Genomic DNA, 26,233 nt, shown 5'->3' on the forward strand with positions numbered 1-26,233 from the left:
AAAAGGCACAGAGTAGCAGAATGGATTAAAAAAGAAAATCCAACTGTATGCTGCCTACAGGAAACTCATCTAAGTAACAAGGATAAAAATAAATTCAAAGTGAAAGGCTGGAAAACAATACTCCAAGCAAATACCATCCAAAAAAAAGCAGGTGTAGCAATACTCATATCTAATAATGCTGACTACAAGACAGCAAAAGTACTCAGAGACAAAAATGGCCATTTCATAATGGCTAAGGGGACACTGAATCAAGAAGACATAACAATTCTTAATATATATGCACCAAACCAAGGAGCACCAAAATATATAAGACAGCTACTTATTGATCTTACAACAAAAACTGACAAAAATACAATCATACTTGGAGACCTCAATACACTGCTGACGGCTCTAGATCGGTCATCCAAACAGAGAATCAACAAAGACATAGTGGCCTTAAATAAAACACTAGAGCACCTGGATATGATAGACATCTACAGGACATTTCATCCCAAAGTGACTGAGTATACATTTTTCTCCAGTGTACATGGATAATTCTCAAGAATTGACCATATGTTGGGCCACAAAAACAACATCAGCAAATTCAGAAAAATCGAAGTTGTACCAAGCATATTTTCTGATCATAAAGCCTTGAAACTAGAATTCAACTGCAAAAAGGAGGAAAAAAATCCCACAAAAATGTGGAAACTAAACAACATACTTTTAAAAAATGAATGGATCAAAGAAGAAATAAGTGCAGAGATCAAAAGATATATACAGACTAATGAAAATGACAATACAACATATCAGAATCTATGGGATGCAGCAAAAGCAGTGATAAGAGGGAAGTTCATATCACTTCAGGCATATATGAACAAACAAGAGAGAGCCCAAGTGAACCACTTAACTTCCCACCTTAAGGAACTAGAAAAAGAAGAACAAAGAAAACCCAAAACCAGCCGAAGAAAGGAGATAATAAAAATCAGAGCAGAAATAAATGAATTAGAGAACAGAAAAACTATAGAAAAAATTAATAGAACAAGGAGCTGGTTCTTTGAAAAGATCAACAAAATTGACAAACCCTTGGCAAGACTTACCAAGGAAAAAAGAGAAAGAACTCATATAAACAAAATCCAAAATGAAAGAGGAGAAATTACCACGGACACCGTAGATATACAAAGAATTATTGTAGAATACTATGAAAAACTTTATGTCACTAAATTCAACAACCTAGAAGAAATGGATAAATTCCTAGAACAATACAACCTTCCTAGACTGAGTCAAGAAGAAGCAGAAAGCCTAAACAGACCTATTAGTAGAGAAGAAATAGAAAAAACCATTAAAAACCTCCCCAAAAATAAAAGTCCAGGCCCTGACGGCTATACCAGCGAATTTTATCAAACATTCAAAGAAGACTTGGTTCCTATTCTACTCAAAGTCTTCCAAAAAATTGAAGAAGAAGCAATACTTCCAAACACATTTTATGAGGCCAACATAACCCTCATACCAAAACCAGGCAAGGATGGCACAAAAAAAGAAAACTACAGACCAATATCTCTAATGAATACAGATGCTAAAATACTAAACAAAATACTGGCAAACCGAATACAACAACATATTAAAAAAATAATACATCATGATCAAGTGGGATTCATCCCAGAATCTCAAGGATGGTTCAACATACGTAAAATGGTTAACGTAATACACCATATCAACAAAACAAAGAACAAAAACCACATGATCTTATCAATAGATGCAGAAAAGGCTTTTGATAAAATACAACACAATAATTTTATGTTTAAGACTCTCAACAAAATGGGTATAGAAGGAAAATATCTCAACATGATAAAGGCCATATATAATAAACCATCAGCCAACATCATATTAAATGACATAAAACTGAGGACTTTCCACCTTAAATCAGGAACAAGACAGGGTTGTCCACTCTCTCCACTCTTATTTAACGTGGTGCTAGAAGTTCTGGCCAGAGCAATCAGACAAGACAAAGAAATAAAAGGCATTCATATCGGAAAAGAAGAAGTAAAGGTATCACTTTTTGCTGATGATAATGATCCTATACATTGAAAACCCGAAGGACTCCACAAAAAGATTATTAGAAACAGTAAACCAATACAGTAAGGTCGCAGGATACAAAATTAACATACAAAAGTCCATAGCCTTTCTATATGCCAACAATGAAATATTAGAAAACGAACTCAAAAAAATAATCCCCTTCACAATTGCAACAAAAAAAAATAAAATACCTAGGAATAAACATAACAAAGAATGTAAAGGACCTATATAACGAAAACTACAAGGCATTATTAAGAGAAATAGAAAAAGACACAATGAGATGGAAAAATATTCCTTGTTCCTGGATAGGAAGAATAAATATAATTAAAATGGCCATATTACCCAAAGCAATATATAAATTTAATGCAAATCCCATCAAAATTCCTATGACATTTTTTAAAGAAATGGAACAAAAAATCATCAGATTTATAAGGAACTATAAAAAACCCCGAATAGCCAAAGCAATCCTAAGGAAAAAGAATGAAGCTGGGGGCATTACAATACCTGACTTTAAACTATATTATAGAGCCACAATAATCAAAACAGCATGGTATTGGCAGAAAAATAGACACTCAGACCAATGGAACAGAATAGAAAGCCCAGAAATAAAACCACATATATTTGGTCAAATAATCTTTGATAAAGGGGCCAACAACACACAATGGAGAAAAGAAAGCCTCTTCAACAAATGGTGTTGGGAAAACTGGAAAGCCACATGCAAAAGAATGAAACTCGACTACAGCCTGTCCCCGTGTACTAAAATTAATTCAAAATGGATAAAAGACCTAAATATAAGACCTGAAACAATAAAGTACATAGAAGAAGACATAGGTACTAAACTCATGGACCTGGGTTTTAAAGAACATTTTATGAATTTGACTCCAATGGCAAGAGAAGTGAAGGCAAAGATAAATGAATGGGACTACATCAGAATAAAAAGTTTTTGCTCAGCAAGAGAAACTGATATCAAAATAAACAGACAGCCAACTAAATGGGAAATGTTATTTTCAAACAACAGCTCAGATAAGGGCCTAATATCCAAAATATACAAAGAACTCATAAAACTCAACAACAAACAAACAAACAATCCAATAAAAAAATGGGAAGAGGATATGAACAGACACTTCTCTCAGGAAGAAATACAAATGGCCAACAGATATATGAAAAGATGCTCAGCTTCATTAGTTATTAGAGAAATGCAAATCAAAACTGCAATGAGATACCACCTCACCCCTGTTAGATTAGCTATTATCAACAAGACGGGTAATAGCAAATGTTGGAGAGGCTGCGGAGAAAAGGGAACTCTTATCCACTGTTGGTGGGACTGTAAAGTAGTACAACCATTATGGAGGAAAGTACGGTGGTTCCTCAAAAAACTGCAAATAGAACTACCTTATGACCCAGCAATCCCTCTACTGGGTATATACCCCCAAACCTCAGAAACATTGATACGTAAAGACACATGTAGCCCCATGTTCATTGCAGCACTGTTCACAGTGGCCAAGACATGGAAACAACCAAGAAGCCCTTCAATAGAAGACTGGATAAAGAAGATGTGGCACATATACACTATGGAATACTACTCAGCCGTAGGAAATGATGACATCAGATCATTTACAGTAAAATGGTGGGATCTTGATAACATTATATGGAGTGAAATAAGTAAATCAGAAAAAAACAAGAACTACATGATTCCATACATTGGTGGAACATAAAAACGAGACTAAGAGACATGGACAAGAGTGTGGTGGTTACCAGGGGTGGGGGGAGGGAGGACATAGGAGGGAGGGAGGGAGAGAGTTAGGGGGAGGGGGAGGGGCACAGAGAACTAGATAGAGGGTGACGGAGGACAATCTGACTCTGGGCGAGGGGTATGCAACATAATTTAATAACAAGATAACCTAGACATGTTTTCTTTGAATATATGTACCCTGATTTATTAATGTCATCCCATTAACATTAATAAAAATTTATTTAAAAAAAAAAATAAATAAAAACAACAAAAAAACCACAACATATTAAAAAAATAATACATCATGATCAAGTGGGATTCATTCCAGAATCTCAAGGATGGTTCAACATACGTAAAACGGTTAACGTAATACACCATATCAACAAAACAAAGAACAAAAACCACATGATCTTATCAATAGACGCAGAAAAGGCTTTTGATAAAATACAACACAATTTTATGTTTAAGACTCTCAACAAAGTGGGTATAGAAGGAAAATATCTCAACATGATAAAGGCCATATATGATAAACCATCAGCTAACATCATACTAAATGGCACAAAACTGAAGGCTTTCCCCCTTAAATCAGGAACAAGACAGGGTTGTCCACTCTCTCCACTCTTATTTAATATGGTACTAGAGGTTCTAGCCAGAGCAATCAGACAAGACAAAGAAATAAAAGGCATCCATATCGGAAAAGAAGAAGTAAAGGTATCACTTTTTGCAGATGATATGATCCTATACATCGAAAACCCCAAAGAATCCACAAAAAGACTATTAGAAACAATAAGCCAATACAGTAAGGTCGCAGGATACAAAATTAACATACAGAAGTCCATAGCCTTTCTATATGCCAACAATGAAACAATTGAGAACGAACTCAAAAGAATAATCCCCTTCACGATTGCAACAAAAAAAATAAAATACTTAGGAATAAACATAACAAAGAATGTCAAGGACTTATATAATAAAAACTATAAACCATTGTTAAGGGAAATCGAAAAAGATATAATGAGATGGAAGAATATACCTTGTTCTTGGCTAGGAAGAATAAATATAATCAAGATGGCTATATTACCCAAAGCAATATACAAATTTAATGCAATTCCCATCAAACTTCCAATGACATTTTTTAAAGAAATAGAGCAAAAAATCATCAGATTTATATGGAACTATAAAAAACCCCGAATAGCCAAAGCAATCCTAAAGAAAAAGAATGAAGCTGAGGGCATTACAATACCTGACTTCAAACTCTATTATAGGGCCACGACAATCAAAACAGCATGGTATTGGCAGAAAAATAGGCACTCAGACCAATGGAACAGAATAGAAAGTCCAGAAAAAAAACCACATATATATAGTCAAATAATTTTTGATAATGGGGCCAACAACACACAATGGAGAAAAGAAAGCCTCTTCAATAAATGGTGCTGGGAAAACTGGAAAGCCACATGCAAAAGAATGAAACTGGACTACCGTTTGTCCCCCTGTACTAAAATTAACTCAAAATGGATCAAAGATCTAAACATAAGACCTGAAACAATTAAGTACATAGAAGAAGACTTAGGTACTAAACTCATGGACCTGGGTTTTAAAGAACATTTTATGAATTTGACTCCACAGGCAAGAGAAGTGAAGGCAAAAATTAATGAATGGGACTACATCAGACTAAGAAGTTTTTGCTCAGCAAGAGAAACTGATAACAAAATAAACAGAAAGCCAACTAAATGGGAAATGATATTTTCAAACAACAGCTCAGATAAGGGCCTAATATCCAAAATATACAAAGAACTCATAAAACTCAACAACAAACAAACAAACAATCCAATAAAAAAATGGGAAGAGGATATGAACAGACACTTCTCCCAGGAAGAAATACAAATGGTCAACAGATATATGAAAAGATGCTCATCTTCTTTAGCTATTAGAGAAATGCAAATCAAAACTGCAATGAGATACCACCTCACCCCTGTTAGATTAGCTATTATTAGCAAGACAGGTAATAGCAAATATTGGAGAGGCTGTGGAGAAAAAGGAACCCTCATACACTGTTGGTGGGAATGTAAAGTAGTACAACCATTATGGAAGAAAGTATGGTGGTTCTTCAAAAACTGCAAATAGAACTACCTTATGACCCAGCAATCCCTCTACTGGGTATATACCCCCAAAACTCAGAAACATTGATACGTAAAGACACATGCAGCCCCATGTTTATTGCAGCATTGTTCACAGTGGCCAGGACATGGAAACAACCAAAAAGCCCGTCAATAGATGACTGGATAATGAAGATGTGGCACATATACACTATGGAATACTACTCAGCCATAACAAATGATGACATCGGATCATTTACAGCAAAATGGTGGGATCTTGATAACATGATACGAAGCGAAATAAGTAAATCAGAAAAAACCAGGAACTGCATTATTCCATACGTAGGTGGGACATAAAAGTGAAACTAAGAGACATTGATAAGAGTGTGGTGGTTATGGAGGGAGGGGGGAGAGGGAGAGGGAAAGGGGGAGGGGGAGGGGCACAAAGAAAACTAGATAGAAGGTGACAGAGGACAATCTGACTTTGGGTGATGGGTATGCAACATAATTGAACGACAAGATAACCTGGACTTGTTATCTTTGAATATATGTATCCTGATTTATTGATGTCACCCCATTAAAAAAATAAAATTATTATATAAAAAAAAAGATTTAGTACACAAAGGGCAGGGAGGGGGGAGAGAGGACAGACCTAGATCATCTTCTCCAAGTGCCTCCCCCATGAGTTTGCCTGAGTATAAAAACTGGAACACTGCTCCCTCTGTGCTACTAGCATATGAACCAGCAGGTAAAAGAGAGAGTTCTTTTGCCTGAAATTCATGTTATTTTGAAATCCCCAAAACTGTGTGCAAAATATGAAATGTACATGTACTTTTCTAGGGAAAGGGATTTAATTTTCCTCTGAGTTCCCCAAAAGTTTAACTCTGTTCTGGTGTAAAATGTACTGCACAGAGAGAGCAGACCCGGTTCTATTCCTAGCTCTTCCGACAACTGCTGTGTGAGCTTGGATGAGTCATTTTACATCTCTGGGTTTCTGTTGTGCAATCTGTAATGAGGCAAATGGGACGAATCAGAACCTACATATACACAGCCTGCAGCCTACAGAACTTTTTAGGCCTTTAAAGTGTTGTCACACATAGCATACTAGGAGTTTTTAAATAAGTTGCTCATTTTAAAATCAGGAGATATGATGACATAACAATAAAAATTTCTAGCTTCTTTTGAAAATCTGAAGGTATGATTGTTACTGGGCTCCCATTCCCACATAGCAGCAATGGACTGAAGCTGAATAACCACCACCTGTTTTGGGCAAGCTCTCTCCAGGTTGCGGTCACCCTGCCTTGCTTCTCATTTACGTTACCTTCCTCGTCACTGTAGACATTTCAAGTTGCCACCCCTGAAGCCCTGGAAGCAACTCTCTCTGAAAGGACTTTTTTTAACCTCTAAGGGCCATTGTTTGAACACCAAGAAAGTTGAGATGTCTTTCTTCATAGAGGTAGGTCCAGAATACCTCATAAATTCACACCCACCCATTCACCGCAAAATACAGAAATAATATAGCTCATTCTAATGTAAACATGCTTTGAAAATAGCCATGGGGCAGAAACAAAGGTGAAGTATAATAGGCAACAGCAGCATCAGAACAAGAAGTATTTCTTGACAACCAGTCGCTGTCCTTTTATGGGAGTCTAGCACCAATAACCATCCAGGAACTGAAAGAAAAGTCATGTGTCAGTAGAAATGTAAATGTAAGTCACTTAAATATCCTCAAAATAGCTCCTAAGTATTTAATTCTATATCACAAAGAATCAGAAGTTGCTGAGGTCAGAAAAAAAAATGGCTGCCTGTTTTGTTTTATCTATTTCTAGCCTACTGGCTTTGTGTTGCTACCATGCTTAAAAAAAGAAAAAAAATAATCAACCCAACTTTTTGTCATTTTTACAAACAGGTTTTGTTTGGGAGAAACAGTGGAAAAAGACAGTAAGACAGAATATATAAGAAGTCCTCGTAAGGAAGCAAATCAAAAAGCAAAGCCCTGTCAAAAGGAAGCAGAACTAACTTTTAGTATCACCTTGCCATGTGCAAGAATTCTTTACCATCTTTTTCATGTTGTTTACAAAAAAATAAATGAACTGGACTATATCAAACAAAAAGCTTCTGCACAATAAAAGAAACCAACAACAAAACAAAAAAGCAGCCAACCAAATGGGAGATAATATTTACAAACAACAGCTCTGATAAGGAGTTAATACCCAAAAATAAAAAGAACTCCCAAAGCTCAGCAATAAGCAAGCAAACAATCCAATTAAAAAATGAGGAGATGACCTGAACAGACACTTCTTCCAAGAGGACATACAAATGGCAAACAGATATATGAATAGATGCTCATCTTCACTAGGTATTAGAGAAATGCAAATCAAAACTACAATGAGATACCACCTCACACCTGTTAGATTGGTTGTTATCAACAAGACAGGTAAAACAAGTGTTGGAGCGGCTGTGGAGAAAAAAGAAACCCTCATTCACTGATGGTGAGAATGTAAACTGGTACAACCTTTATGGAAGAAAGTATGGTAGTTCCTCAAAAAAATTAAGAATAGAACTACCATATGACCCAGGAATCCCTCTACTGGTATCTACCCAAAAAACTTGAAAACACTGGTACCCCCATGTTCATCACAGCATTATTCACAGTGGCTAAGACATGGAGACAACCAAAGTGTTCCTCGATAGAGGATTAAATAAAGATGTGGTGCATACATACAATGGAATACTACTCAGCCATAAGAAATGATGACATGGTGCCATTTACGACAACATGGATGGACCTTGAGAACATTATACTGAGTGAAATAAGTAAATCAGAAAAAGCTAAGAACTTTTCACATATAGGTGAGATATAAAACTGAGACTCATGGACATAGATAAAAGTGAAGTGTTACCAGGGAAAGGGGTTCGGGGGGAGGGGTGTAAAGAGGGACAAACATACAATAATGGAAAAAGATTTTACTTTGGATGATGGCACACAACACAATCAACAGTTCAAAAGCTATTGAAATGTTTACCTGAAACCTATGTACTCCTATTAATCAATGTCACCCCATTAAATTTAATTTCTAAATAAAACATAAAAAATTCAATAGTGGACAAGTTTCCTGATTCTTGGTTTTATAACTTCAGTTGAAGATTAGCATTTTCGTTCTTCACACACATGAAGTCAAGAGTCTACCACTCAACACAGGTTAACCCTGCCAGGGTTCACACAGACGCAAAGTACAGAGGAGAACAGCAGGGATGCCTATAACATTTCTCCCCATAACTGTCTACTGGGAAGAAAACGGAGGTTATTTTCTAACCAGAAAGTAAAGGAAATACTGACCCTGCTTCTATAAAAATTTCCCACAGTTCAGAATGTAAAACAGAATTTAAAGAGGACAACCAGCAAGACTTGTGAACCTAAAATTAGGCCTATCAGCTGTGTTTTGGTTAGCTCTTGCATAAGACACCAGCAGGACACTGAAATATACAGAAGCCCATCTACCCACCAGTGTAGAGAAGGCAGAAGGAACAGAAGGAGCAGCAGGAGAGGGGGCTGAACAGTTTTCACCCAAAGAAACTTGGTATCCAGAACTTCTAGTGCTGCCAGACTAACTGGTCTGGCACTGAACTCAGAATAAAACCTCAGATGGCTCTATAACGGTAATAAGAGTCACCAATTGCTAAGGGCTTATATATCCTCGGCATTGTGCTCTTTACATGTATGATCTTGTTTGTTCCTCACTATAACCCAAGGAGGAGAAATGATTATTATACCCATGTTACAGATGCAGAAACTGACAGAGAGGCTGAGTGAATGATCCAAAATGACAGAGCCAGGACTCAAACCCATAGATAGCAAAGCAAACTAAGGCAAGATTACTTGGTTGTTCTCATTTGTTCTCCCACTGTTCCTTAGTAACAGACCCTAGCTATTAGCTATATACACTGTGGCCTGGAGAAAAGACTGTTTCCCAGTTCCCCTTGCAGCTAGATAAGGTTATGGTTACTAAATTCTGGCCAATAAAACATAAGCAGCAGTGATGCAACTTTCTGGAGGGTCCTCTTAAATTAGAGGGGGGCGTCCTTCTTCACTTCCCTATGCCTACTATCCTGAAGTCGAATGTGCTGACCGTACCTCCAGCAGTCCTCTTGGTCCATGACAGGGATTACACTCTGAGGATGGCAGAGTGGAGTTGGAAAGAGCCTAGATTCTTGATAACCTCATGGTTCCTCTATACCAGCCTTAGACTGTCTATATTTAGACTTCTTTTACACGAGAGAAATAAACATCTATCTTGTTTGAGTTGCTGTTATTTTGGATTTTTCCAAATTACTTCATTATTTTAGTTGCAGTTAAACTTAAACATTGATTTGCTAACTCACTCTGCAATTCTGTCTTCTTCATTGATGGCCTGGTGCTAGATGAGATTATACTTCACATCAGAAATGTACCAAATATTTCATGTATATCTGCTATCCAACAGGCCCGTGCTAGATGCTGGAAATACAAAGATTAAAAACACATAGCCCTAACCCTAGAAGAGTTTATAACTCATACAGGTCACAGACATGGAAAGAAATAACACTGACAGTATACTGTATTTAGTGCTACAATAAATGTACATAAGCTACTGTTGTAGGAACACAGAGGAATGTTACCTAACAGTTGGTATCTATAATCTATATAGAAAAATTCTATTCAGCTTTGAATGCCTATTTTTAACATCATCACCTCCAAGAAATCTTTCCTGACTCCATGCCTCCAGCAGAAATTAATTTCTCTTTTCTTAGAGACCCCATAACACACTGTTTGGACCTCTCCTATCGTTCCCAATAGACTATAAGCTTCCTGATGTCAGGAACTACTTGTTGTTCTTCTCAAAAGGTAACACAGTTCATCATAAGTACTCAAAAATTATTCAGATAAGTAAATTAACTTAAAAAATACCAGTCTTGCCTGACCAGGTGGTGGCACAGTGGATAGAGCGTAGGACTGGGATACGGAGGACCCGGGTTCGAAATCCCGAGGTTGCCAGCTGGAGTGCAGGCTCATCCGGCTTGAACGGGGGCTCACCAGCTTGAGTGTGTGGTCTCTGGCTTGAGCGTGGGATCATAGACATGACCCCATGGTCGCTGGCTTGAGCCCAAGGTCACTGACTTGAGCAAGGGGTCACTCGCTCTACTGTTAGAGAGAGTCAAGGCACATATGAGAAAGCAGTCAATGAACAACTAAGGAGACTAAAGGAGCCGCAAAAAAGAACTAATGCTTCTCATCTCTCTCCTTTCCTGCCTGTCTGTCCCTATCTGTCCCTCTCTCTGTCTCTCTGTCTCTGTCACACACACACACACACACACACACACACACACACACATACACACACACACACACAAATACCAGTCTTTCACACTAAAGTGAACTATATGCTATAGTATCAACATATTATAATGAATGTTTTTTATTTAACATTATTTAAGTTAAAAACAGATTACTTTGCTACTTGATAAAAATGACACATCTGAAACAAGTTTTATAATTAAAGGTTCAATAAGAAAATTCTAGCACATTATAATGCACATCAGTCATTGCTCATATGGTTTTTTGCCATAAATTATGGATTGAGCCTTTAGTATATATGCAGAATTTTGTTTAGCTGGTTTTACTTTTTTATTCTGGATTCATTTTTGACATATGAAAAGGCACTGATACTGATTTTTTCCAATACCATGGAGACTTGATCCCTATCATAGTGATACACACCCCCCCAAAACAAAGACACACATACAAAGGATTTAAGTCTCCCAGGGCCAGAGGTCTCTGTTTCTCAAACCATTCTCATGTCTACCCCACACGTGAAGACTAAAGTTTTTGTTCTACCCATTCTTTGTCTATACTCTGTCCCCTCTTCTGAGAGGTCCATGAGCATCCTTCCTGACACATAACAACTTTAGCCCCTGGCTTTGAATATTAAAACAACCAACAGGAAGAGGAGGATGAAACTGAGCTGGTCATCCCAGACTAAATTAACTTCAAGCAGAAGGCGCACTGTGCACGGACACAATCAATCTCTGACTTCTGAGTCTTGGGTCAGATGCAAGGGAAGAGAAAAGGTAAGTATACCGGTGAACAGGCAGGGCAGCTTCCACATCAGAGGCTGTGGTCAAGAAAAGCTGGTACCATAGACACCGAGGGGATAAGGCTACCGCATGAGCAACCTTATCCTGAAAAGCAACTAACAGCGTAAAATGCCTATTAACCCATTCTATTTTGAGTGAAATGTCAGGGAAGATGAAAGGAGCACTGGATTCTTGGAAGAGCATGGAAAGCTTAGACATTTTCTTTCTCTTTTTAAAAAACTTTTTCTATTGATTTGAAAGGAAGGAGGGAAAGAGAGAAGGAGAGGGGGTTCGGGGAGAGAGAGAAACTGTTTCACTTAGTTGTGTACTCATTGACTGCTTCTTGTATGTGCCATGACTGGGGGTCAAACCATGACCTCTAGTGTGCCAGGTTGATACTTTACCCACTGATCCACCTGGCCAGGGCCTAGAACTTTTCTCTCAAGTCAGCTGTTAAGACCCCTGGCTAACTCTGCCTCATTCCAACTATATGTTCCTATCTCAACTATTTAATCCCTCTATGCCTCAGTTTCCTTCTTTTGTAAAACAGATAATAATAAAATGTGCCCTTAGCTCTGTGGTTTTCTTCCCCAAAACCAGTAACTCCAGTCTAATCATGAGATGAATATGAGACAAATCCCAATAGGACATTTTACAAAATATACCCAACCATCCCAGAGAATTTGATTTGATTGGCTGGAGTCAGGCCAAACACAGGTCTTTTCTAAAGGATCCCCCTTCACTGATAAGTTAAAAATGTGGCAGCAAGATGAGAAAGAGTTTACTATGTTGACCTCCGTTCTTACTCCTCTTCACTCCACTCTACTCTATGACCTTTCTGCTGACCCTCAGCACCCCAAGTTCACCTCTGCCTTATAGCCTTTGAATTCACCATTCTTTCTTCTTTAATCATTCTTTTCCCAGACTTAAAAAAAACCTTAGGTTATCAGTATAATTTTCATAAGAAAGACTGGAGAAAGATTGTCCATGCCTTTACAGGACACAGTTATATGGCTTTGCCCTCCACTTAACCCTGCAGAAGCCCTCTAGGCTCTCTTTAATGAAGCTTCATCACCATGAATGTTGATCCCCTGAAAAAGTGAGCTGTTGTAAACGGGATCCCCATAAGCTCATATTCCCGCCACATAGTAATTATTTTCACCTGTGCTACCAGTACATAACAATTGCTAGAACTATGTTAATCCTCTCACCTTGAGAGCCCACTAATCCCTTTTGGTACAGTTATATGGATCAAGGCAATCATCTCTGCTAAGAATCACTGGACTTTGCATAAGAAGGAATGAACAGTAACACAACAGGAAGGTTTCTAGCTCTTCGCAAGATCTTATAATTCAGGTCTTTGCCCAAAATGTCATATACTCAGTGATGCCTCCCATGACTACCTTATTAAAAAGTAACCCTCTCCAGCCACAACACTCAACCTTTCATTAGTGCGACTTACTTTTTTCATAGTACATACTACTATCTAAAATAACTCTACCTTCCTCCCCAGCTAGAAGGTAAACTCCATGAAAGATAGCACTGAGTAGGTCCTCTTCATTGCATAATTCTAAGACTTATTACAAGTTATGAAAACACATCTTGGCCTGACCAGTGTTGGCACAGTAGATAGATCATCAACCTGGGACGCTGAGGTCCCAGCTTCGAAACCCGAGGTCACTGACTTGAGCATGGATTCATCCCACTTGAGTGCAGACTCAGCAGCTTGAATGTGGGGATATTGCCTTGAGTGTGGGATCACTGACATGATGACATGGTCGCTAGCTTGAGACCAAAGGTTTCTGGCTTTTGCTCAAGTTTGCTGGCTTGAGCAAGGGGCCAATGGCTTGGCTGGAGCCCCCCAGTCAAGGCACATATGAGAAAAAAATCAATGAACAGCTAAAGTGCCATGATTATGAGCTGATGCTTCTCATCTCTCTTCCCTCTTGAAAGAGAGAGAGAGAGAGAGAGAGAGAGAGATAAAGAAAGAAGGAAATAAAATACATTTTGAAGAGCAGACTGAGATGGGGAATCCCGGAACTGTAGGCTTACATAAACTTTCCATAGAACCATTTTGGGTGGCTACAACTGACACCAACCTATTCCCTTTACTTCAGTCTCATAGCTTTTATCTTATTCTACATAAATAAGACACTAAGTCAGGGGTCCCCAAACTTTTTACACAGGGGGCCAGTTCACTGTCCTGTCCCTCAGACCATTGGAGGGCCGGACTATAAAAAAAACTATGAACAAATCCCTATGCACACTGCACATATCTTATTTTAAAGTAAAAAAACAAAACGGGAACAAATACAATATTTAAAATAAAGAACTAGTAAATTTAAATCAACAAACTGACCAGTATTTCAATGGGAACTATGCTCCTTTCACTGACCACCAATGAAAGAGGTGCCCCTTCTGGAAGTGCGGCGCCGGATAAATGGCCTCAGGGGGCCGCATGCGGCCCGCGGGCCATAGTTTGGGGACCCTTGCACTAAGTGAACCACTGTATAGCCAGTGAGCCACAGTTTTATTAGAAAGTGCCCCAAATCCTTTAGGACAAGAATAAAAAAAACACCTAGGTATAATTACCGCAACTGTCAACCTCCTGCCTCCCTACCACAGCTACTGCTTATGAGTTGGCTGGAGAGCCAGAGCCATTGGCTTTTGTGGGACACAGCAGTGGCAATTCCCCACCTCCAGCTCTGCTACAATCATAGTTGTTCTGAGCATATGCCTATATCCTTCAAACTGCTGCTACTGAGGCCCCTTCCCCAGTTTCACCCTGCAGTTGTTCCTGGTATCACTTAACCAAACATTCTTCTCCCCAAATACCAGTCCTTCAGGCACAATCTCAAGGGCAAGGTGTTTGGTTTAAAAACCCTCGGGTCTGTCCATAACAAGGCCATGTTAGGCGCTCCAAAGATGCTTTTAAGTACTGGCTGAACTCTACCAAACAGCCCTTTGTCCTTTTATAAGATCCCACCTTTTCTTCAGGTGGTCATAGAGTGAACTAGATAAGGGGTTTTCAAACCACAGGACATGAGCCATTAGTGTGCAATGGTGTCAATTTAGTAGGAGAATCCATAAAGTTTTTGAATAGAACAGAATAGAAACAGAACACAACACATGCAGGAAGGTAAACAGTGTTCCATTCGAGTTCTTTAAAGGTATATCTATGTGTGTATGCGTGCCTAAATGAGGTCACAACGTAAACTATATTTCCCATACTGTAGGTTATGTTGAAAATATTTTTTTAAACTACTGGTCTACAGTTCTGAGTATACCTAATTGCACTTTTACTCTTCAACACAAGTGATTCATTAATGTAGCTATAAATGCAAATTCCCTTGACAACATAAGAATTTTCATATGAATAAATCCATAAAAAGGATCAAGCTTCCTTGTCAGACCTAATGACCCATTTTCTGGGCCAGAAATTATGGTCACAGTGAGAGAAACCTGCATATCTGAGATGAGACGTTATGACCCAAATGAGAGGTCATTCTTTGGGCTGTGTAACTGTATTTCTATGACAAAGCTGGAGCACAGGCTCAATTCAATTTGGACCCACAAAATCCTGTGAAGACAAACCCCGATGAGGCCAAACTGGAAATATGGCAAGGAGAAAAGGCAGAACTTCAAAAGCCACTTAGTGACTGTTAACCTTGTCCCTTCAAGGTATTCCCCTTAGTCTCGTTGCCTAGCCTGCAGGTTGCCCTGCCCCAACCCTTTCTAGCTGCACAGTCACCTCGGTTTTCTGCCTATTCCAACCTAATATGAAATTTGCTTTAAGTATCAGCAGTCCTTGGCAACAATTTGGCCTTCGACCAGCAATATCAGCTACTCACAGCCTGGGCACTGTGGTATCAAAACACATAGTGTACAAACTCAACTTTACACTTGTATGTTTCACTACATTCCTCCTATTAATAATAATAAAAGCAATAGCTAACATTTACTGAACACTTACAATATCGTAAGCTTTGTTAAGCACCTTATCACAAAATAAGACATTTATTCTCACAAAATCCTTTTTTATTTCTTAACATTATACCCATTTTAAAGATATGAAAACAAGGCCAGATTGTTACCTAACATGCCCAAGATCAAAAAGCAAGCGGCAGAGCTAGGATACGTCCTATTTCTCTCTATCCCACACTGTGTTTTACTTTTTCTTATTACATGTTTATTTGCTTATTTTTTCTTCTCTATTTCCTTCTAACATGATATAAGCACTGGTAAAAGCAGGGACTTTTTCCATTTTGCTCACTGCTCTATCACCAATGTGCAATAAGTACTTGCTGAGTGAATGAAAGTACAAGGGTCCTCTTCTCTCATCATCATACCGAGCCACTTCTAATATCCCAAGAAACTTACTCTCTTGCCAATAAGCAAATGTATATTGCTCTTAATACATTTGAAACCAGAGGTGAACTGAAGTTAATTAAATCTGCAACCAAGTTCAAATCATTCTTGGATCAAAAAGAGCAGCCTCTCATCCTAGCTACCTAACAAAGCAAATGGCATGCCCTTTCTGAGAGGAAAAAAATATTACTCTAGTGTCGAGTAATATCTATTCTATTCTATTCTGAGAGGAAAAAATATTACTCTATTTATTTCAGACACAGTGTCTAGTAGGACACAATACTATAAGATATGGAAAAAACCATGAAAATGTGACATAAAATCAAGAATCAGACCCGAAAAGATTCAGAAAAAATAGATCTTTAAAAAGTAACCAAATAGGCATTCTAGAGTTGAAAACACAATATTGTAAATTAAGAAATTAATGAATAATATACAATGGAGTATTTGTAGCTGTAAAATAAACTTTAAAAGAAATAGACAACAGATAGATCTATGGAGTTATTTTTAGACATACTGCTAATTTAAAAAGGCAAAGCACAAAAGAAATTTGTATCACCCCAAAACCCATAATTCCATAATTCTCATGGTTTTCACCATGAGAAAAACATCAGACAAATTCAAACTGAGAGATCTTCTACAAAACACCTGATTAGCACTCCTCAAAACTATCAAGGTCATCATAAATAAGAAACTGTAATGTTGCCACAGGATCTTGGTACAGAAGTCATAAGAGGAAAAATCGATGAAATTCTAATAAAGTCTATCATTTACTTAGTAACACTAACTATTCCACTGTTAAGATAAGCAGAGTATAGTAAATTGAACTCAGGACATTTACTGCATGAAAGAAATTGGGCTTGCATTATTTGATTAGGGGTCACAAGTGAAATGGAGAGAAGAAGGTAACAGAGAGCAAGCCTACCGCATGCTCAGAGCAGGCCATTTAAAGGAAACCCTTTCCTCGCACACTTGGTATCTCCTTACCCCTGCCAAAGAGTAAAATCCCAGAGCAAAGGCAAACTAAAGTAAACCTATCACTGCCTCACCTTCCAAAGGGGACCGTGGGGAACGTTGTCTTGGAGCAGAACAAAATGGGTTGAGGGGGTCGCTTGGGGTAAGATGAAAGAATATTCTTTAAGAGGTTGTAAACTTGGGAAGACAGTGCCTGAAAATCTGGTCTCAATTAATTTAGTTTACGGAGGTTCTAAGCAAGTTGTAGTTTCAGGCCTTAGCAGAAGCAAATTCAAATCCTCCTTCGAAGAATGCAGTTTCATACCAAGACTTGGGAAATCCCCCAAATAATTTTTTGAGGGCAATGAGAAGCTACGTAGTCAAACATTATGAACAAAAGGAAATAAAGAAACATGAAAATCATCACCAAAAACAATAGCAGAGAGAGATCCACAAAGTCTTCATGTACGGAATTACCAGAAAGATCATAAATGAACATGCTTACTGTTCTTAAAGGAATAAAGAGAAGAGCTGCAGTATGAACTAAATAAAGCACAACGAGAGGGTATGATTCACAAACTTACAGTAATAGATCTGAAAATTTAGATGAAAGCAAACTTCTGAGAAAATAACTTATCAAAACTGACTTAAGGAAAATGAACAACTTAGAACTATGACCATTTAATTGAATTATAGCCAGAAATACTATACAAAACAAAAGTCTCCTGCCCTCCTTCCCTTCCTCTCCATTCTCCCCCAGCCTGCTGCCATCCTTCCCTCCCTCTCCCCCTCCCCCACCCTCTCTTCAAGTCCATGATCAGTTCTACCAATCATTCTAGTAAGAAATATTCCCAATTTATACATATACTTCCAGAGCATTCAAAGAGAAAGAAAAGAAAATATGTGAGAGGCAAACAACTGAACTCATACTATGAAGCCAGCATAACCTTGACAGTAAAATCTCATGAGGACAGTACAAGAAAGGAAATTTATGAGCTAATTTCTCCCATAAATATAAATTAAAAACCTGCATAAATTATTAATAAACCATATTCAAAAATATGAGGATACTTCATCATAACTATCATGGGTTTACCCTGGAAACACAAGGTTGCTTTAAGTGTACAATATAATAACAATGACACAAAGGGATGGAAATAAGCCCACATACAGGGATGGGCAGAGTGGGTTTACAGTTGTGAGTATGCAAAAGATTATTCTTGTAGTATTATAATCATAGTCTGTATGTCTTTTTCATATAAACAACTATAAACCTTCTTTTGCCCACCCCTGTATAGGCACATGCCTATATTTGATAAAAAGATGCACTTGAAGGATAAGCAAAAAAATTTTTAATAAAAGTGGTTACCAATAATTGTTGGGGAAGCCAGGTGATAGGGGCCAAGGTGAAAGAAAGGCTTTTGAGATGTGAACATATTACTGATTTTCAAATTTAATTTAAGAAGTCAATTAATGTAATTAATACATTAACATAGAAAGAGTTAAATCACATGAACACCCCCATAGATACAAAAAATCATTTGATAAAATCTAGCATCCATTCAGTATTAAGAAAATCTCTTTAATAAATTAGGAGTAGAAGGGAACTTTCTTAATCTGGTGAAATATATCTGTAAAACAAACTACTATCACATTATTTGTGAAATGTAAATAATTCTTCAATTAGGAACAAGGCCATAGAGAGGTGATACAGGGTGATGGAGGGGTGGTGAATACATCATGCAATATACAAATGATGTATTATAGAATTGTACACTGGAAGCCTGCGTAATATTATTAACCAATGTCACTCCAATAAATTCAATACAAAATTAAAATAAAAAAAGCAACAAGGCCAGAATACCCACAAGCACGTCTATTAAATATTATATTTGAGGTCCTATCCCAGGCAGTAAGGCAAAACAAAAACATAGAACAGGTATAAGGATTGAAAAGAAACAAAAACTGTCCCTCTGTGAATAATAGGATCCTGTATGCACAATTATTAGAATATGTAAGGGAATGTAGAAGATACCTTAATACAAAAACTAACAAATAAAAGTTAATCATATTCCTATAAAGAAACAATTATAAAACAAAAATTAAAAATTTTTTACAATACTATAAAACTATCAAGGAATAAATTTCACAATAACGTACAAATTCTTTCAGGAAAAAAACAACTTTATTGTAAGGCAATAAAAAGACCTGAATAAATGGATCAAAAAGCTTCATGTTGCAATGATATTCATTTTTCATATACTGGCTTATAAATTCAATACAATACAGAAAACATGCTACAGGCTTATTTTATATAATTTCTTAGCATGAGTTTAAGAAACGTAAATGGCCAAGGCTGGCTGAGACCCTCTCCTAAAAGAGCCAAGTGGAAGAACTTGATCTAACACATATCAGGACGTTACAAAGCCAAGTAACTGAGAAGAAATGTTCACACAGGGACCTACTAACAGATCAATAGTACAGGATAAAAAAAGCCAAGAAACACATTCACACACATGTGGGCACTTGATAAATGACAGATGGCATAGCAGCCAGATCAGTGTTGAAAAGATAGGTTTTTCAATAAATGCTGCTAGAGCAACTGGCTATCTGAATGGGGAGAAGGGAATAGAAATTGAGCCCCTACCTCTACCATACAAAAATCAATACTGAGTGGACAAGACACCAAAAGCAATGACAATAAAGGAAATTATCGATAAATCTTACTACATTAAAATGAAGAACTTCATTCAAGGTACAAATTTTAAAAAAGAAAGTGAGAAAACATGTCAAAACGATACCTGCAATCCATTTAAACAACAAAGAAGTCAGAAATAGATATATATAAAACTATAAATTAATAAGAAAAAGATAGACAACCCAGTAGAAAAGTGAGCAAAAGATCTGAACGAGCACTTCAAAAGAATACAAGATCCTCAAAGTCATCAGTAACTAGCAATGTGAATTTAAATGACAAGAAGATATCATCACATATCCACAAGATTGACAAAACTTCCAAATTCTGTAATAGCAAGTGTTAGTGAAGATACAGAACGAGATCTCACTCCTCATGGCAATGCAGACTGGTACAACCACTTTGGAAAACAGTTGGTAACATCTAGTAATATTAAAGGTATTCACAGTCTATGACTCAACAATCATACTCATGTTTATATTTCATTTAAATGTATGTAGATGTGCACTGGGAGACATGAACAGGAATGTTTATACCAACTTTTTTTTTTAATAATGGCCAGAAGCTCCAGAATCTGGAAATCAAATGTTCATTATTGACAGAATAGTAACTTGTGGCATATTCATAACATGAAATTCTATACAACAATTAAAATGAACAAACCACAGCCACCCACCGAATGAATCTTGATGCAAAACCCCAAAGAAAGCATAATAGCAATATGAAACCAACTGGGCCAAGTTCAAGTTTCGGAATGCATACCTACCTCTGTGGTAAATGTACAAGGCAGGGACATGATCACTGCAAAAGTCAGGATAATGGTTACTTAGGGGGAAGGGCGATGGGTGTAACTGGAAAATAGCATTCAGGCTTTAATACTGTTAATGTTCTATTGATATTTCTTAACCTGAGTGAAGGCTCCATCAGTATTTGCTATAAAATTACTTGTTATACTATGCATATACTTTTTACACACTGTGAGTGTGTAGTTTACAATAAAAAAGGGAAAATATCAATACAGGGGTTCTCATGACCAAAATATATGTTATCTCAGAGCCAGCAACTGCAATGTTACTTAAGGAAACAAAAGTTGTGAGATGACCACATTCACTACTGAAGTGATCACTTAATAAACCGATCACTCTATTCAAACGTTCCTCCCTGGTTAATGACAGTAGCTCCTCTCCCTGATTGTATACACCATCCATTTAAACAAAAGGCAAGCCATTTTGAAAATTCATTCATTCAACAAATATTTATTAATGTCTATTCCTTTCCAAATACTGTTCTAGGGGGCCAGCAAGGGCCTTTTACAAAAGATGGAGGGCTGGGGACCCCTCACTCCCATCCCAATTTTGCCTCCACCCTCTCATTCTCTCTTCCAAACAAATACCAAACATGAAAAGGAACTCAGGGCACACCTGACGTTATCATCAAAACCCCAACGTTGGGGGACTCTTCACACTATCTGCTTGGTTTCCTTTGGCAAAATCAATTATGGTTTCCCATATTTTCAAGTAGGCAAAGAGCCCCAAATCAAGGCATTGGTCTCAACAACGGTGATGCTGTGGGGCTTGGCTTAAATGGGGTCAATACTCCCCAGGAAGGCTTTACCTGGGATCCAGAGATCAGAGGCTTGCAATTTTCCAGAAACTGTGTAATAGATTTTGCATGTACATGGCTTTTTCTTGGGTTGGAATCCAGAACTTTCATCTGATTCTCTAAGGAGTTCAACCAAAAGGGTGAATAGCACTGCTCCCAACGAGCTGAATAGACTGGCTTTTTAGGGACATGATGAAATTCAGTGTGGCCACAACAACGTCACCTGAGTTGCAACTCAGGTGTCCTGACCTCTGGTCCTGTGCTCTGAATACCCAATACTTACTCTTAGTTCTTCGAAGGCTTCGTCTAGGGTGGAGAGCTGGTGGCCCTGGTGAGCCCCAATGACTGGACACAGGACACAGATGAGCCGCTTATCTTCCTGGCAATAGGTGCTCAAATCAAGCCCATGGTCCGGACACTTTCTCTTGGCCACTCTCTCTGCTTCCATTTCTATTTCTGGGTCAAATTCGCTCTCTGCCTCAGTTTCTCCCTCGGCCTCGGATTCTGCATCTTCACGGTTGTCTTCCTCCGCCTCGCTCTCTTGCTCATCCTCCATTTCTTCCGCACTGTCTTCTTCGCTCTCTTCTTCACTCTCCTCCTCGCTCTCTTCCTCCGTCTCACTCTCTTCGAACAAGCTGTCCTCCCCCACCTCGCTCTCTACATCTCTCTCATGCTCCACCTGGGCCCCCTTGCCTTCCCCCTGCTCTCCGCAGGTCCAGGCCTGGGCGGCGCCGTGGACGTACTCGGCCAGGTGGTGCCCGGGGTACTTCTGCCGATGCGCCTCCGCGTGGCGGCGGCAGTAGCAGAAGCCGCATTCTCGGCACACGTGCTCGGCCCCGGGAGCCTCGTCCGGCTCGCACTGATCACACGTGCCGTCGTGCGGCAGCTCCTCGAAGGCCGCGCCCACTCCGGCGGCCATGTGGGTGCGGTGACGCGGCCCAGGCCTCCGGGCCTCCGCACGGCCTCTTTCTTCCCCAGGGAGTCGCCGCCCGCTGCGGCAGCGCAGTGTCTCGGAGCCGGCGTGGGGCCGCGCGCCGCCGCCGCCCGCTACCGCAGCCCCTGCCCCGCGGAGAAGCAAGGCGCCTCCCGCCGGCTCCGCCGCTCCGCGCTCGCTGCGCTTCCTCGGGCGGCCCGGGCACTTCCGGCGCCGCCGCCCCGCGCCCCCGTCGGCCCCCGCGCCGCGCTGCCCGCTCGGCTTCTCGCTACCCCCTGCGCGATCGCGGCGCCGCGGCCCCCGCGCCGCCCCGGTTCCACTTTCCCTTTCCCTGGCTGGCGGTCTCCTTTCACTTCCTGAGTCATTTAAAGTGGCAATGGCCCTTTTTGACGATTCCCGCGGGGGCTCCACAGCCACAGAAAGGAGGGGGAGGATGGCTGAGACCTCCCTCTCGCTCGGGCGGCGGGAATTGGGCCCCGCCTCCCCCAGTCCCAACCCGGAGGTGTCCACCCCGCTTGTCAAGGCCACTAGGCAGGTGTACGCGTGCATTTCAGCCTCTCTCCTTCCCATTTGCAGCCGACCTTCCCAGGCCCCGCTGCTGCGTGCTCTGGAAGGTACCAGGGCGGAGTGTTGTTGATCAGAATGAACCTGAGCGCCTGGAATTTACAGAGGGCCCTGGGAAGGGTTATGTCGTTTCTCCAGGCCTTGGGGAATCTCACAGTCAGACTGGGCAAACAGACATTTTCGATCCAAGGCAATATTATACTTTGTTTGCAAAGTCTATTTACACTCCTGCCTCCTAGGGGCTCGGAACCTATAGGGTAGCAACCTTGGTGTCCCTTTCGGAGAGCTCACCTTGGGTTTGGCTGAGATGTCAGTGAGATAGGTGGAGGGACAGTATTTATCAAATGAGAGTCCCAGTGTATAGTCATTTTCCTTTACGAAAGGAGACTGTTTAGATTTAGATTCATTTCCAAAGAGAGGAAGGGGACTGTTATTTATTAACCAAGACTAAAGTGCCAAGAATTGAGCTAGATCTTTTTGTGGCTCTTTACAAGTCATTTTGGGAGATCCACTGCTCAAGGGCCCCCAAATCCTGATACTGCAACTTGTTGGCTTTGTGACCATGGAGAATATTTTTTTATTTATTTTCCTTTTTCCTGAATTTATTGGGGTGACACTGGTTAAAAAAATTATACAGGGCCCTGGCCGGTTGGCTCAGCGGTAGAGCGTCGGCCTGGCGTGCGGGGGACCCGGGTTCGATTCCCGGCCAGGGCACATAGGAGAAGCGTCCATTTGCTTCTCCACCCCCCCCCCTCCTTCCTCTCTGTCTCTCTCTTCCCCTCCCCCAGCCGGGGCTCCATTGGAGCAAAGATGGCCCGGGCGCTGAGGATGGCTCCTTGGCCTCTGCCCCAGGCGCTAGAGTGGCTCTGGTCGCGGCAGAGCGATGCCCCGGAGGGGCAGAGCATCGCCCCCTGGTGGGCAGAGCATCGCCCCTGGTGGGCGTGCCGGGTGGATCCCGGTGGGGCGCATGCGGGAGTCTGTCTGACTGTCTCTCCCCGTTTCCAGCTTCAGAAAAATACACACACACACACAAAAATTATACAGGTTTCAGGTGCACAATTCCACCACACATCATCAGTACACTGGATTGTATTCACCCCTGCCCCAAGTCAAATTTCCATCCATCACCATTAATCCCCTTTATACATACCTCCTCCACTTCCCCCACTCCCACCCTCCCCCCAGCAATCACCCCACTGTCGTCCCTGTGGTGACCATGGAGAATTTAATTGATCTTTCTGTTTTCCACTTAAAAAAAGAAGTACCATATTTCCCCATGTATAAGACGCACCTTAACTTTGGGGCCTAAAATTTGAAAGAAAAAAAAAAGTATCACATAAAGTTAATGAACTCAAGTTTTATTCATCATAAAATTCATACAACTCCTCAACAAGCGTGAAAAAGTGGGAAATGCAAGTAAAATAAACTACAACCACTGTATAAGATGCATCCAGTTTTTAGACCCCAAGTTTTTCGGAAAAAGGTGTGTCTTATACATGGGGAAATACGGGGATGTATGTCAAGTGGAAATAATGGTAACACCTATTTCATGGGCTGTTTTGTGGATGGAATGTGAAGGTGCCTGCCTTGCAGAAGTATTCACTACATTTAAACTATTATTATTGGCACAAAGTATATTTAATGGATGTAATGACCCTTTGAAAGAGATTTTAAACATCATTTTAACATGTTGAGCATTTTTGGCTGGCTACTGGTAGTGTAATCAACCCCCCACATCTATCCCATATGTGTGCCTCTCCAGTCACTGAAGAGCTTTTCTTTTTGTATTTAGGAGGGGAAAAAAAAGATATTTTGAACCAGTCCCAGGAGAGGCTGAGGTGTGGTTGAGAAGAATGGAGGGGGGTGGAATGGTGTCTGCTTTCCATTGACTCCCTTGGATAATTTTGAGCTCCAATTTCCAGATGATCATCACAAAAATGCCAGGGGATGGGGTGGGGATAGAAATCATTTAAAATAATTTTTTATGTCTCCACATATAAGGTATGCTTACTCTCTGTGCAGTTTTTGTCAGAGATTTATATTTTAGAAATCTTTGTGGTTTGTTTTTTTTTAACCTCAGAACATTCTTATAGAATGCTGGAAGTCAGAGGTTTGTTTATTTCCATTCAATACACATTTCTATTTTTTCCCCACTTTATGTCTCTGGCAATTATATCTATGTCTGCATTCAAAATAAGGATTGATGCACCATACTGAAAAAAAAATTCAACAAATGTCAACTTAACATCAACATTAATATACCTAGAGAATAGTGTTTCTTGCTTGGTTAGAAAGAAAAAATACTATTTCCTACGTATACTGATTTCCACCTCTCCAGGCTTAAAAGGAAAGAGCTTTTTATAAACATAATGTTATCATTTTAGAAAATATTTTTTCACTGAAAACAATTTTTTAATAATGCCTCAAAAGAATTGTGTGAGTGTCCAAGATCTTTGGTGGGGAGGGAGAGCTGTCTTTTTGTTGTCATTATTGTTGTTACTATTTGTTGTTAATTTTACCTGAAAGTTAAAATATCATACCATGTAGTTCAGTATCTGACACTTCACAATCCTTTTATGAGCCCTCTCATGATAAGAGAACCTTAGAAGCAGAAGTTGATTGAACTGTTAAAAAGGGGCTTGATACTTTATAAAGTTCTGGTAATGGGTTATGGCAGACTCAGTGAGACAGACCTTCTGTAACCCTCTGCACAGAAATCAGAACCATCTGGTTCCCCAGGAACTGGCATCCTTGGGAGCATCCAGTGCTAGAAACCTTGTTATATTAATCCAGTATTGCATAGCAAATTACCTCAAAACATAGCAGCTTAAGACAATAAACATTTATTATCTCACACTTTCTGTGAGCCAGGAATATGAGAGTTTCTTATCTGGGTGGTCTAACTCAGGGTCTCAAAAGATTTCAGAAAAAATGTTGGCTGGAGCTATAGGCACTTGCAGGCATGACTTGTAGGATTTCTTTCTAAAATGGCTCACTTACATGACTCTTGGCAGAAAGACTCAGCACTTTCTATTGGACTGCTTTGGTGTCCTCATGACATGGCAGTGAGTTTTCCCAAAGCAACTGATCTAAGAGAGGGCAGAGTGGAGATGCAATGTCTTTTG

The 26,233-nt window shown here is 39.6% G+C and overlaps 1 protein-coding gene across 4 annotated transcripts in view; it reads right to left on the bottom strand.

Moving 5' to 3' along the window:
* The window catches only part of TRIM44 (tripartite motif containing 44), a 111,363-nt gene extending 88,517 nt beyond the window's left edge, over positions 1-22,846 (bottom strand). For 3 of the 4 annotated variants that reach the window (XM_066363170.1, XM_066363151.1, XM_066363157.1), the window contains exon 1: positions 21,894-22,846. In XM_066363170.1, coding sequence (XP_066219267.1) covers positions 21,894-22,529 — 636 coding nt within the window. In that variant the 5' untranslated portion in view covers positions 22,530-22,846. The remainder of the gene's footprint in view (positions 1-21,893) is intronic. The other variant, XM_066363162.1, reaches the window with a different exon arrangement.
* Positions 22,847-26,233: the final 3,387 nt, after the last annotated feature.

Source organism: Saccopteryx leptura, chromosome 1 (genome assembly GCF_036850995.1).
Source record: "Saccopteryx leptura isolate mSacLep1 chromosome 1, mSacLep1_pri_phased_curated, whole genome shotgun sequence".
In the NCBI taxonomy this organism is placed as follows: Eukaryota; Metazoa; Chordata; class Mammalia; order Chiroptera; family Emballonuridae; genus Saccopteryx; species Saccopteryx leptura.